The sequence below is a fragment of the Ornithorhynchus anatinus genome, chromosome 17 (assembly GCF_004115215.2).
Source record: "Ornithorhynchus anatinus isolate Pmale09 chromosome 17, mOrnAna1.pri.v4, whole genome shotgun sequence".
Taxonomy (NCBI): Eukaryota; Metazoa; Chordata; class Mammalia; order Monotremata; family Ornithorhynchidae; genus Ornithorhynchus; species Ornithorhynchus anatinus.
In genome coordinates, this window is record NC_041744.1 from 12,421,285 (window position 1) to 12,433,500 (window position 12,216).

The window sequence follows — 12,216 nt, forward strand, 5'->3', positions numbered from 1 at the left end:
AGATTTAGACATTCCGACTCCTTGCTCCCCTTCAGGTACTCGCACAGTGATGCGGCTCCCGTCAAGCAATGTCTTAGCTAGCCTAATATTGTTTGATGCCCAAAATACTAAAGAGTTCCAATGGATAAACCCCAGAACAAATGAATTTAGAAGAGTAGAGGACCTAGAGCTGAGTCTGGGAAATGACTGTGGTGATTTCTTTGACTCCATGATGTGTCCTATACTCACCTTCATAGAAGGAGGATGGCAATCATTCCTAGATACCCTGTGGTTACATCTTGAGAGGCTACCTCCTCCAGAGACCGGTAGATCCTTCCGCTTTTGGTCCTCGGTGGCTCGCAGGCCCTGCAAGCTTGGGTCTTCTACTCTCACTGTCTTTGCCACAATAGTGCCTCTCACTCAGACTCAGGACCCTCTTCTTTGGGCACACACATGTCCAAGAATTCTGCCAGCCAGTTCTCTACCGTGGCAAACCAGTCATACCATTTGCCCCCCAGCATTCTTTTCTCCTTGCCATCTTTTCCCCCTTAGCTAAATCCAGCCTCTGTGGAGAGTATGGTGTGGCACTTACTACTTCCACAATCCCATACCCAAATGCAGAAATTTTATAGAGGATTTCACACGATGATTGCCTTTTCCATCCGCCCAAAAGAATATCCACAATACCTGCCGGATGCCTCCCCCCACCTATCCCCCTTTCTTCAAGGGCGGGTCTTCAAGTTGTGCACGGTTCCTTGAGGGTTCGGCTGAGGCCTGCCACTCTTAGTTTAGGGCGGTTAAGGATGTGGTGACTACTACATCCAGGGTCATAGCCATTATAATTAACTCCTGGCTCTTTGCCTGGCTGAGATTAACTAACTTGTTAGTACACAAAGCAGCTGGAAAGATCTTAATTTAATAGTCTTGATGTTTTCAGGGATGCAATCGATCGGCTCCTTCCCTGGGGATCCTGGAGGAGGGCTTCTGGCCGGTCCCTCGGCTCTGGTAAGGGGGCTGTTTCCGTAACACCTCCAGAATTGCCAGTGCTCAACAACCAGTCTGTATGGCCTCCATTTTAGAGTGACAGAGGATGGGGCCAACAGGACCCCCAGCAATTCTTTAAGAAACCAGCCTTGTTTCCTTTTTGGGGCCTTCCTAATGGGGGGACTGACATCAGGAACGAATATTTACACCAACTCCTGGAGTTCCATTTCTCTCAGTCCTACCTTCAAATGAAAAGGCAATACGGGCCATGCTGATTCTAGAGAAGCAAGAGCTTGTATTTTCTTCCTTTCCTCCTATCTCCCTTCTCCATCCTCTCCCAATAAGTTTGGCTGGCCTGTGGGAGCCCCATTGGGACCTCAAATAATTCCCCACCACCACCACATTGCCTCAGGAGACTAGCTATGCTTCCTTGATCCGGATGAACCTTTCCTCTAGGTCTCCAAACACTGTCGATTTCTCCATTTCTGGAATGCCGATTGTCAACCTTTTGTTTCCTTCCTTTCAAACACACATTTGTCCCCAAAATGTTCACAGAGACCTCAAGGGCCCCTGAAGTTTAGTTTAAAAAGCAGGGGCTACTCATCTGGATGATTGGCTATCTAGTATGCCCCCTCTTTCATCAGCCCTACAGGAATTGGAGGACATCACATCCCCACTGCAACAGTTGGGCTTCAGATCAAATGTCCTGTGTATAGTCTGGGCTGGCTCTAGTCTTCACTGGTGTTAGTCTGGACCCGTGGACAGTGACTGCACTGGAATGAAGGTTCTGGACCATTCCAGCAGGTGAACAGATTGTTTAAGTACAGAGTTCAACCCTCAGCCCCCTGGCAGCTACATCTGACATCCTTCCCCTGCTTTCCCTTGTCATCAGCTCATGAATTGCTGTGGAAGCAGGCACATATGCCCCTACTGAGGGTTTATGCGACCAGTCCATGTCACACACAGCTTGGCAGTAATCAAAATAATTGAATATACAATTGAAAAGTAAGTGTTAAAGGTGGGCATAAACATTCAAGTGGGATAGGTGGAGGTAGGATTGCACTTTGGGTCCTGGCAACTAGTTAGGGAAGACTTCATTAGAGCAAAGAGCCCGGGCTTGGGAGTCAGAGATCATGGGTTCTAATCCTGACTCCGCCACTTGTCAGCTGTGTGACTTTGGGCAAGTCACTTCTCGGTACCTCAGTTCCCTCATCCGTAAAATGGGGACTGTGAGCCTCATGCTGTCTCCCCCAGCGCTTAGAACAGTGCTCTGTATATAGTAAGCACTCAACAAATACCAACATTATTATTATTATTATTATTATTATTTCAAGAGGGTTTTCAGCATGGGAAGACCTCTTGTCTGTTGAGTTTGGGGTGGAGAGGGGATTCCAAGCGTAGGGAACAATGGGCGCAAGAAGACTGAGGCAAGAGAGTCCGAGCAGCACCATGGCCTAGTTGGTAGAGCACATCCCGGCTCTGCCACTGGTCTCCTATAACCTAACTAATGAGTAACCCAACTTCTGGGCCTCCGTTACTTCATCTGTAAAATGGGGATTAAGACTGTGAGCCCCGTGTGGGACATGGACTATGTTTAACTTGATTAGCTTATATCTACCCCAGCTCTTAGTACAGTCCCTGGCACACTGTAGCACCTAACATATCATTTTTTAAAAAAAGCAAGATATAGTTAGGGTCATTGGAAAGGAACAAAGAGCAGAGGTGATAATTTAAGTCACTTCACAAGATTCTTACCTTGTAAGGTACTTCTGATAACCCCTCACCCTAAGGACCTGAAGGTTTAGGGAACAAGGTGAAATTCTTTCATATTTACCCCCTTCTACCTTCTTCTAGGTGTAGCTGTACATAAATATCTGGGAGACAGGAGTGGTGCTAGAGGTTACGCTGTCTCTTCCCTGAAAAACCAAAATAAGACCGCATGGATCTAGACTGTAGTGTTATTACTAAGCAAACAAGGGGACGTCCCATCCGTTGCTCTTTGTTTGGAATTTGTACAAATGTGGAACAGACCAGTGGAAATTGCTTGGCTTCCCACCACTCATTCTGCTGTGGGAGGGAATTGACCTAATAGTTACACTGAGTTGAGGAACTGAGGCTCCCCAATGAAGAGTAGTTACAACTTCTCGTCAGAAGTGGATGTGTTTCTCTCTTTGGTGCTAACCGTGGAGCAACAATTCAGTAGAGCACCCTATGTTTTCCATCTTGGAATGGTAACCCTAACCTGGTCCAGGCAGGCCACTGTTAACAGCGTAGCCCACTATTAAGACTCCCTCCAAATCTTTGGATATTACTGGCTAAGTTTCTGCTCAAGATTCCATGTAACAGTGGTCTCAGATTCCTCACCTGAAAAATTTTACTTCTGTGGCCATCATTTTGCACAGTACACATGTGAAATCTAGCCACTGGTTACTGTTTCTTTAACCCCCTTCTATCCCAACCCAAGAACCTCAAAGATAAGATGATGATTTCTCCCATAAAATGGCTTCCATTTTTCAAATCAACGAGATGATTATCTGGCTTGCATTTTTGTTCTCAAATCCAGAGTACAGGCGTTCCTCACGATACAGCTTTAATGTATTCTTTTCAAATGTGGCTGAACTGTCCGGTATATTGTCCCACAGACTTATGTACAATTAGCGAGGGTCTGTTCCAGGACCAGGTCCTACATGTTTGACTTGGTCCTAAAGGTAAGCGAAAGTAGTCCTGAAATATTTCCTCACTGCCCCCTTCCCTTTGTTCCTAAGGGCTTCCCTGTATCCCTGGCTCCTCCTCTCCATGTTGCAATATTTTACTGTTTAAACATTGTGTATAGCGACAGCTGTTGCAGCCAGTATGATTAGCCCCCCTCGGCCCTTCCACATCTCCCAGTCCCACCCCAGAAGTGGGAGGGAAAGGATGTCCATTTCCCCAACAACAGTTTTGCCCCGGCTTGTCCTAGTCTCCATTTCCAAATCTTCGCCTGGAAAAGATGAAACGGGCACGAAGAAACGAAGAAAGTCATGGTGGTGGGCAGAAATGGTGGGGAGGGCTATAAACAGCCGCAGTAATGACCCCCTTGGTTACCGGTCAGCCATGATGGCAGACGGTTCTTGGGGCTTTAAATGGCCAGGGTGAGAATTCCCATGACTTCTGGGGGGGAGAATTTGAATGACAACGGCAGTCCATGTAGCCTAAGACAGGTTTACTGGAGTGTGAGGGGAGAGAGAGGGAGGAATCCGAATTCAGGGTGGTCGATGAAAGCTCACAGCAGGGAAAATGGAAATGGAATGGTGCTAAGGCCTTGGGAGGCAATTGACTTCCCCATGTTGACTTGATGCAACAGTAGGTGGAGCATACAGATTCTATCATTAAGGTTTGCCCAAGGGCACACTGCAGACTAGCGGTGAATCCAGGTTTTGAACCCAGGACCTTCTGACTCCCAGGCCCGTGCTCTATCCACTAGGCCATGCTGCTTCTCATTCATGAAGCTGACTGCCTGACTAATGATGGTATTTGTTAAGCGCTTACTACGTGTCAGGCACCGTACTAAGCGTCGGTGTGGATCAAGCAAATCGAGTTGGACGCAGTCCCTGTCCCACATGGAGCTCACAGTCTCAGCCCCCATTTTACAGGTGAGGTAACTGAGGCACGGAGGAGGGAAGTACTTGGCCAAGGTCGTGCGGCAGAGCCAGGATTAGAACCCATGACCTTCTGACTCCCAGGCCCATGATCTATCCACTACTCCATGCTGCTTCTTGACTAATCAGGAATATTTCCATGTTATTCACATTCCAGAACTGGCGTGTACCTTGGTACTGATCCAACATTGGAATTTCAGATCGAAGCCAGGCTAGTTCTGTCTGAAATCCTGGCCTTCATTAGGTCTGTTCTGAACACCCAGGCACTGTCAGTATTCCTTCCAACAAGCAGGGCCTGGGGCATTCTGGCATGTGTTAGAGTCTTTCACTGTCCGATCTTCATGGGAGCCACAACTGAGTGACTTTTCTTTGGCCCCTCTCAAAACAGGCCCCTTAACAGTAGAGGCAGGGATTAATACCCTAAAAGACAAGGCTAACTCAGCAGGTTCTCGGAGTCTTAAAGTATCGTAGATGACAAATGCCTTCCTAGAAGTGTGGGAGCTGAGGACATAGAAAACATGACTGTAGTCCTCCTCCCATCTTGAAACCCCTTCTTTCAGGCTTTGATTCATGGAAACCCTGTTGAGGGGTTCTGTTCACCAGAACCCCTCTACATTTTGGGATATTGATGCTGTCGTCATCCATTTGACCAAACCTTCAATCAAGCCCCTTTCATCTGTGGCCTCAGATTACTCTTCCAAAAGGTTGTGTGTCTTGGTGGTCGTCTCTCCCACCTGATGTATTTGCGAGTTCCAGGTTTTGGTAACTAACTCTCTTCCTTATCAGAGTCTTCAAGACTATAATCATACTGAAAACCCACCTGAGTTTTCTTCCCACAGTGTTTCTTCTCAGTCGGAAACCATCTTGCCACTCTTCTTTCTGAATTCCAACCCCTCCAGGGAGATTTTCCTCTACCTCCTGTTTTTCAGGAGAGTCATCCATTCCCATCTTTGATCACTGTCTGGAGTATTCAGGGTTGATAATTGACTCTTGGGTCCTGGAACCCTCTTGGGACAGACTATCTCAAAGAGGATGATGGTGAAACAGCTCATGGATTTTAGCTTTAGTGAAGGGATAGTACCCACCTACCCAGGTTAGGTCTTGGGTCACTTCAGCCATTGGGCAGCCTCCACATTGGTCTTGAGCAGTATCTCCCTAGACTAAAAGAATATTGTCTACTCCTCCTGTATTTGTCAGGCATTAATATTTTGATACAGCCTCTTATGGGGAGGGGAGTTTTGATAATCAATCCTGCTGAATCTGTTTGAGAAAGCCCAATCCTGCTATTTCCCGGTTCCAGGCAGAAAAAGCCAGCGTTTCATGAACTAGAAGCAGCATGACCCAGTGTAAAGAGTGTGGATCTGGTTTTAATCCCATTTCTGCTAATTGCTTGCTATGTGGCCTATACCTTAATTCTCCTGTTCTCCCCCCTACTTAGACTGTGAGCCCCACACGGGACAGGGACTGTGTCCAACCTAGTTGACTTGTATCTACCCCAGCACTTAGACCAGTATTTGATGCATAGTAAGTGCTTAGAAATATCAGAAAACAAACACACCCAGAATCCTCTGAAGGTTTGTAGCCCCACTTGATGAACCAACCTGCCTTAAAGGCAGTCCTACCTATTCTCTTTTTCTCTTTGGGTTTTGGCTTAGGGGAAAAAGTACTGTATAAGGTGGCTAGACCTTTTTAGTTCCATAGGATATAAAGTTTTTGATTTTAGCAAGAACCGTGTGTGTTTATATGTATGTATTTGGTCTTTGTATTGGAAGAAGACAATTTTGACTGTGAAATTTACCTATAGGTGCATATGTCTGAAAAAGGCAAACCTTTCTATGTTTGTATCCATTAGCTGCGGTTGGAGTGTATTTCATATATCATGTTGTATATACTCTTTAAATTAATGGTCGCCATTTTGTTTTACCTCATTTTCAACTTAAGCTTTGTAGGTAAGCTGCCTTTCTCTACCTTTGTTCAGTAAATCTGAGAAACTCATGAAAATATTACTTTGAAGGCCAACGTATTCATGCAGATGTTTGGGAACAGATTTTCTCCCCTTTGCTTCCGTCCCTCAGAAAAACAAAACAAAAAAAGCTGTAAATCATTCATTTCATTACACATTCAAAGGACCTTTGACAGGAAAGACCATATTTGTCATGAAAATTCTTTTCCAACTTGATAACTAATTTTTGACGACATGAATGTTCACAAGTCTTTTCTCTCTTTGGTAGGCACAAAAATCTCAAACCAAGAAATTCTGGACAACAGGGGCAGGTACCTCCCGTAGGCCAGCAACAGCCAGTAGCTGCCAAGCACAAGACCAATGAGAAGCAAGAAAAGGGTGACAAGCCTCAGAAACGCCCTCTAACTCCTTTTCATCACCGTGCATCTATTAGTGATGATGTTGCCATGGAAACAGATTCATCCAGTCAGAGGCTGGTGATCCCAGCTCCGGACAGTCAAGTGAGATTTTCAAACATCCGAACTAATGATGTAGCAAAAACTCCTCAGATGCATGGCACTGAAATGGCAAATTCGCCTCAGCCACCGCCACTTAGCCCTCATCCATGTGATGTGGCTGATGAAGGCGTGACTAAAACACCTTCAACTCCTCAAAGTCAGCATTTCTATCAGATGCCAACACCAGATCCCTTGGTTCCTTCAAAGCCAGTAGAAGACAGGATAGACAGTTTATCTCAGCCTTTCCCAGCCCAGTTTCCAGAGGTAATAGAGCCAACAGTTTACGTTGGTACAGCGGTAAACTTGGAAGAAGAGGAAGCCGATTCAACCTGGAAGTATTATAAAGTTCCAAAGAAAAAGGATGTGGAGTTTCTACCACCGCAGCTTCCGAGTGATAAATTCAGAGATGATCCAGTTGGACCTGCCGGACAGGAAAGTGTAACATCAGTTACGGAGTATGTATTTTCATCCCAGATGTAGTTATTTAAAATAAATGTATTTCATCTTCCAAAGTCTTCCAGATCATCGGGATACCAGAATCTCAGCCCCATCGATCCCTTTACTAAATTCTGTAGGTAACAGATGATGTGTGTAGTTTTTGAACTACTCTAGCACAAGTTTAGTAACAATGTTATAACTCGGTAAAGACTTTAAATTACATCTCTCTGCTTTCAGTACTGGGCCCTCATAATTAAATCATGTACAGGTAGTTCAGTATCATCGTAGTCCGCCTATGTGTATGGCTGAGTGCTGCACACTCACCCACCTTTTTGCTATGAAAACCAAAAAATGCTTATCCATAACTCAGCTGATGTGTTTCGTTGTGTTTGTTTTGTGTTTAAAACCAAGTTATAGTTTAATGATAGAGGAAGTCCTATGTACAAATATGTAAGTAGAAGAGAACCTTGAAGTTGATAATCAGAAGTTTCTTCTTGAGGTGGAAGAAATGGGAAGCTATTGGAAGCTTTGCAGAAGAGGAGAGATGTATGTTTAACAACATTTTCAAATGTTGATACTGACAATAGACTATAGTGTAGAGTTATGAGAGGAAATAAGGAGACCAGTGAGGGTGGTCTAACTGGCAGATGATGAGAGCTAGAACCAGGGTAGTTGTGTTTTTTTGGAGACAAAGGAGCAGATGCAGGGAATTTTGTGGAGGTTAAAAGAGAGAATTTAAAAGATAGTAAAGAGTCAAAGATAACACCAGCATTACAGATTTTATGGTATAGGGAGCATGGAGCTGGTGTCGGTTGTGAAGGGAAGTCGGGAAGAGGAGTGAGAAGGAAGATGAGGATTTGACTTTTAGACTTGCTGAATTTTGGGGCTGCTGGAAGGAAATCCACAAGGAGATATGCTGGAGTTGAGAAGAAATGTGATATTGCAGAGCAGGTGAGAAATTGGGGCTACCTAGCTTTTGCCCTAATAATTTCAAGCATGCTGTTCTCATCCTGCTTGATCATGATTAGTATTTATTGCAATCTTCCCATTGCAGAGTGCTATCCTAAAGACAGTAAAAGTAGATGACCAAGTTTCTGCCTTCAAACCACATCAAGCCATGCAAAATTATTTCATTAATTCTGTGGTTTACATGAAGAATGACTTAAAATTCACAAATTGATTTAAATTATGTGGGAAAACTCCTGATATAGGTCCAGAGGGCTCAAGACACTGGATATATTCATAATGATTTGTTAGAGGAAAAGGTTGGATGTGACAGGTGTGGTGTTTTTTTTTGTAATTGTCATTTTGAATCTTTTAGACAATTCCAAACCTCAGGTATCAGCACAATCAAAGGGCAGCAATTCTTAAGGGGGTCTAGCTATCAACTTTCTGTAAATCAGTTTGTTTTGGGCATGGCATCTATTGGAATTTATTTCTTTTAACTGTTTCCTATACTTAAAATGGGATTTTTTTTTCTTTTTGTTTTACCTTTCCTAGTAGTGATTTAAAGTAAATATTGTCCTTAATGCCAGGTACTACAGTTCTGAGGTGTTTCTTTATTAGAGCACAGATAGCTATCTGGGTTTGTTCATGCTTCCCATTTCAAAGGAGTGTGCTTTCCTCTGTAAAAATATAGATGCTAGATCTTCAGCAAGCTATCCGATAATTGAGTGAATAATAAACCTTCCTTTTCCTCGGAAATATGAGTAATGTTTTAATGTTAATTAGTGAAAGAAGTTTTAAACTACAGTTTATTCACAGTCAAGCTTAGCTATCATAACGATTGTTGATTCATACATTCATTTAATCATATTTATTGAGTGCTTACTTTGTGCAAAGCACTTATGTTTAGTGGTTGTAAAGAGCAAGGAGTGAACTCTCTAATGCTTTGTGGTGGTAATGGTCTGAAAAAACTTTTTTTTTAAATGGTATTTGTTAAGTATTTACTTTGTGCCAGTCAGTGTACTCAGTGCAGGGTTAACTACAAGCTAATCACGTTGGACATGATCCATGTCCCAATTCAGAGATGAGGTAACTGAGGCACAGAGAAGTTGACTTAAATCAATCATATTTACTAAGCATTTACTGTGTGCAGAGCACTGTGCTAAGCACTTGGAGGAGTAAAACATAACAGAGTCGGTAGACATAAAGAGGGGAGGGAATAAAGGATGCAAATCCAGGTGCAAGGGAGACACAGAAGGGAGTGGGAAAAGAGGAAGTGAGGGCTTAGTCTTGGAGGACCTCTTGGAGGAGAAGTGCTATTAATAAATCTTTGAAGTTGGGGAGAGTGATCGTCTGTCATATATGAAGAGAGGGAGGGTGTTCCAGGCCAGAGGCAAGAGGGCGATGAGAAGTCGGCGGTGCGATAGACGAGGTCAGGTTACAATGTGTAGGTTGGCATTAGAGGAGTGAAATGTGTGTGTTGGGTTGTAGTAGAGAGCTGGGATTAGAACCCAGGTCCTCTGACTCCCAGGCCTGTGCTTTTTCCACTAAACTGCTCCTCAACCTTTAAAGTATTTAATTGCTGTTGGTAAACAATTAAAAAAAAACTGGTCAGTAAACAGTCTCTATTGTCTGTGAAAGCACATTCAAGGTCTTTGAACAAAATTTGATGAGTCTTGGAGCATTAGCTATTAAATTCAGAGGCAACAACCATGTTACTTAGTTGGTTTCCCATCAGATTAGAGCTATACTCAATATATAAGATTCTTGGTATCCAGAACCTATATTGGACATTTTTTCTAATTTTTAGTTTATCAGAATATAAAACTATAAAATTCAGTCTATTACTAAAAAGAGAGTTGTCAAAGGACATTATAATACCATACTTCAGGTTTGTCATCTGTAAAATGGGGATTAAATACCTGTTTTCCCTCCTACGTCGACCATAAGCCCCTCTCGAGGACAGGAACTGTGTCCAACCTGCTTGCCTTGTATTTTCCCCAGTGCTTAGCACATGGTTAGCGCTTAAATACTACAGTTGTTATTACTCTTGTGATCCAGGTGTCTGTTGGGCGGATCAGTTATATCCATTTTAGAAGAGCCAAACTGCTTGTAGTGAAAGCGAGATTAGATTTCCAGGGGAATCAATGCCTTCAGTCAATCCCTCATCTTCTGAAATTGTTTTAGATGCATTAGTTTTATAAAATGAAATAAATTTAAAACTTTTAGCCACCCTAAAAAATTCAATGGAGTAAAATGTTGCTTATGTTGAAAGATCTTTCAATACCCAGTTAAAAAAATGAAACTAGCATTCATTTACTATTGCATCTTGCAGCCACAATTTCCGAGTCATTTTTCTTTGCCAGAGTATTTTAAAGCTGTTCATTTTAGCTCATTACACTTCCCCCTTTTAACAATCCAAAAGTTTTATCGAAATCTTCAGGGATTTTTCTGTTATTTAGACTCTAGTGTTTAGGTAGAGCCTCGATTGCCTGACCTCCACAAATCCAGGTCTGTGGTTGAATAGGACCAGTTGGGGGTGCCTGGTAAGTGAGTTCTCTGAACCCCAGCTCTGGCTGTCAACTCTGCTCCCAAGGCCAAACAGTCCCCCCTCCCATTTCCCCTGCTACTTAGAAAGGTATTGTGTGCTTGCAAACGGCCAAAGTGAGCCATGGGGCAATGGTTCATTTGTCACAGAAGTTCTGCAAGCAACTAATAATAGTGCCTTGCTAGCTCCTGAGAACAGAAGGCCCCAAAGGCTGCGGAAGGAAACCTAGGTGCCGATATATATATACATATATATATACATATCTGTATTTTTTTGTAATCTCAGGAAGCTGGGTTTAAGTAGCCTGCCTTGGGGACCCCCTAATGGATGAAAAGGATTTATGAACTGAATAGCTGTGCTTCTGTACTTGTTTAGATTATCCCCCAAGCTTCATGTTAGAGAGGAGCGGGGCTTTGGTTTAACATTCGTCATCTCCAAAATTGTTTTCCATGGCGTTAACCGTATTACTACTGATTCAAGCTCAGATTAGAACAAGAATCTGGAGAAGACTTTCTTTTTGACTTGCTTTTATAAAACTCTACAATCAGCAAAGGTTTTATAAAGGGAGACAGGTGAGCATAGAAGACCTGGATTGATAGTTTCCACGTAATCCTTTGGAAAGGGCTACCAATTCAGACAGTGTTATACTTTGCAGGAGGGGAAGTGTTTGTATGTTATGGAGATAATCTGGAGTTTACTGTGGCTTTTCACCGCGGACAGTTTAACAACTCCCCATTAATAAAATGCATTCTCCTTACTCAAGTCAAATGAAAGAGTGTTGGTTCTTGGAGCAGTTGTAGTCTTCAGTGCCCAGTTGTCTCCCACCCCGGGCGCTCCTTCCCTCTGAAAGAGGTTGAAAGTTGAAGTCCTTCTTTTGAGATTTCTAAATAGTTACACATATTGTCTTATTCTCATAGCTTTAGAAAGGCAGAATGCTTTCCTCCTTTTTAGAGGGGGAAAACAAGGCTCAGGAGTGTCAGTAACTTGCCCCCAAGCTCAAAGCAAGACAGCTGAAATCTGGTTATCTTGACTTTTAGTTCTTTGCATTACAATGTGCCTCTTCTCAAAGCTAAAGGAAGATCTAGCTATTCTTGATTTTAAGCCTTTAAAAGCTGAATTTCTAGAATGTCAACTATTTCCCATTATTACTATATCAAGGTGCCTCCTTTAGACAGCGACCATATTTTGTCTATGGGATGGCAACATGGCCTAGTGGAAAGAGCA

The 12,216-nt window shown here is 43.2% G+C and overlaps 1 protein-coding gene across 1 annotated transcript in view; it reads left to right on the plus strand.

Moving 5' to 3' along the window:
- Positions 1-12,216, plus strand: part of MED13 (mediator complex subunit 13) — a 91,421-nt gene that overhangs the window by 48,590 nt on the left and 30,615 nt on the right. The window contains exon 9 of the mRNA XM_001509857.6: positions 6,833-7,516. Within this exon, the coding sequence (XP_001509907.3) occupies positions 6,833-7,516 (684 nt within the window). The remainder of the gene's footprint in view (positions 1-6,832; positions 7,517-12,216) is intronic.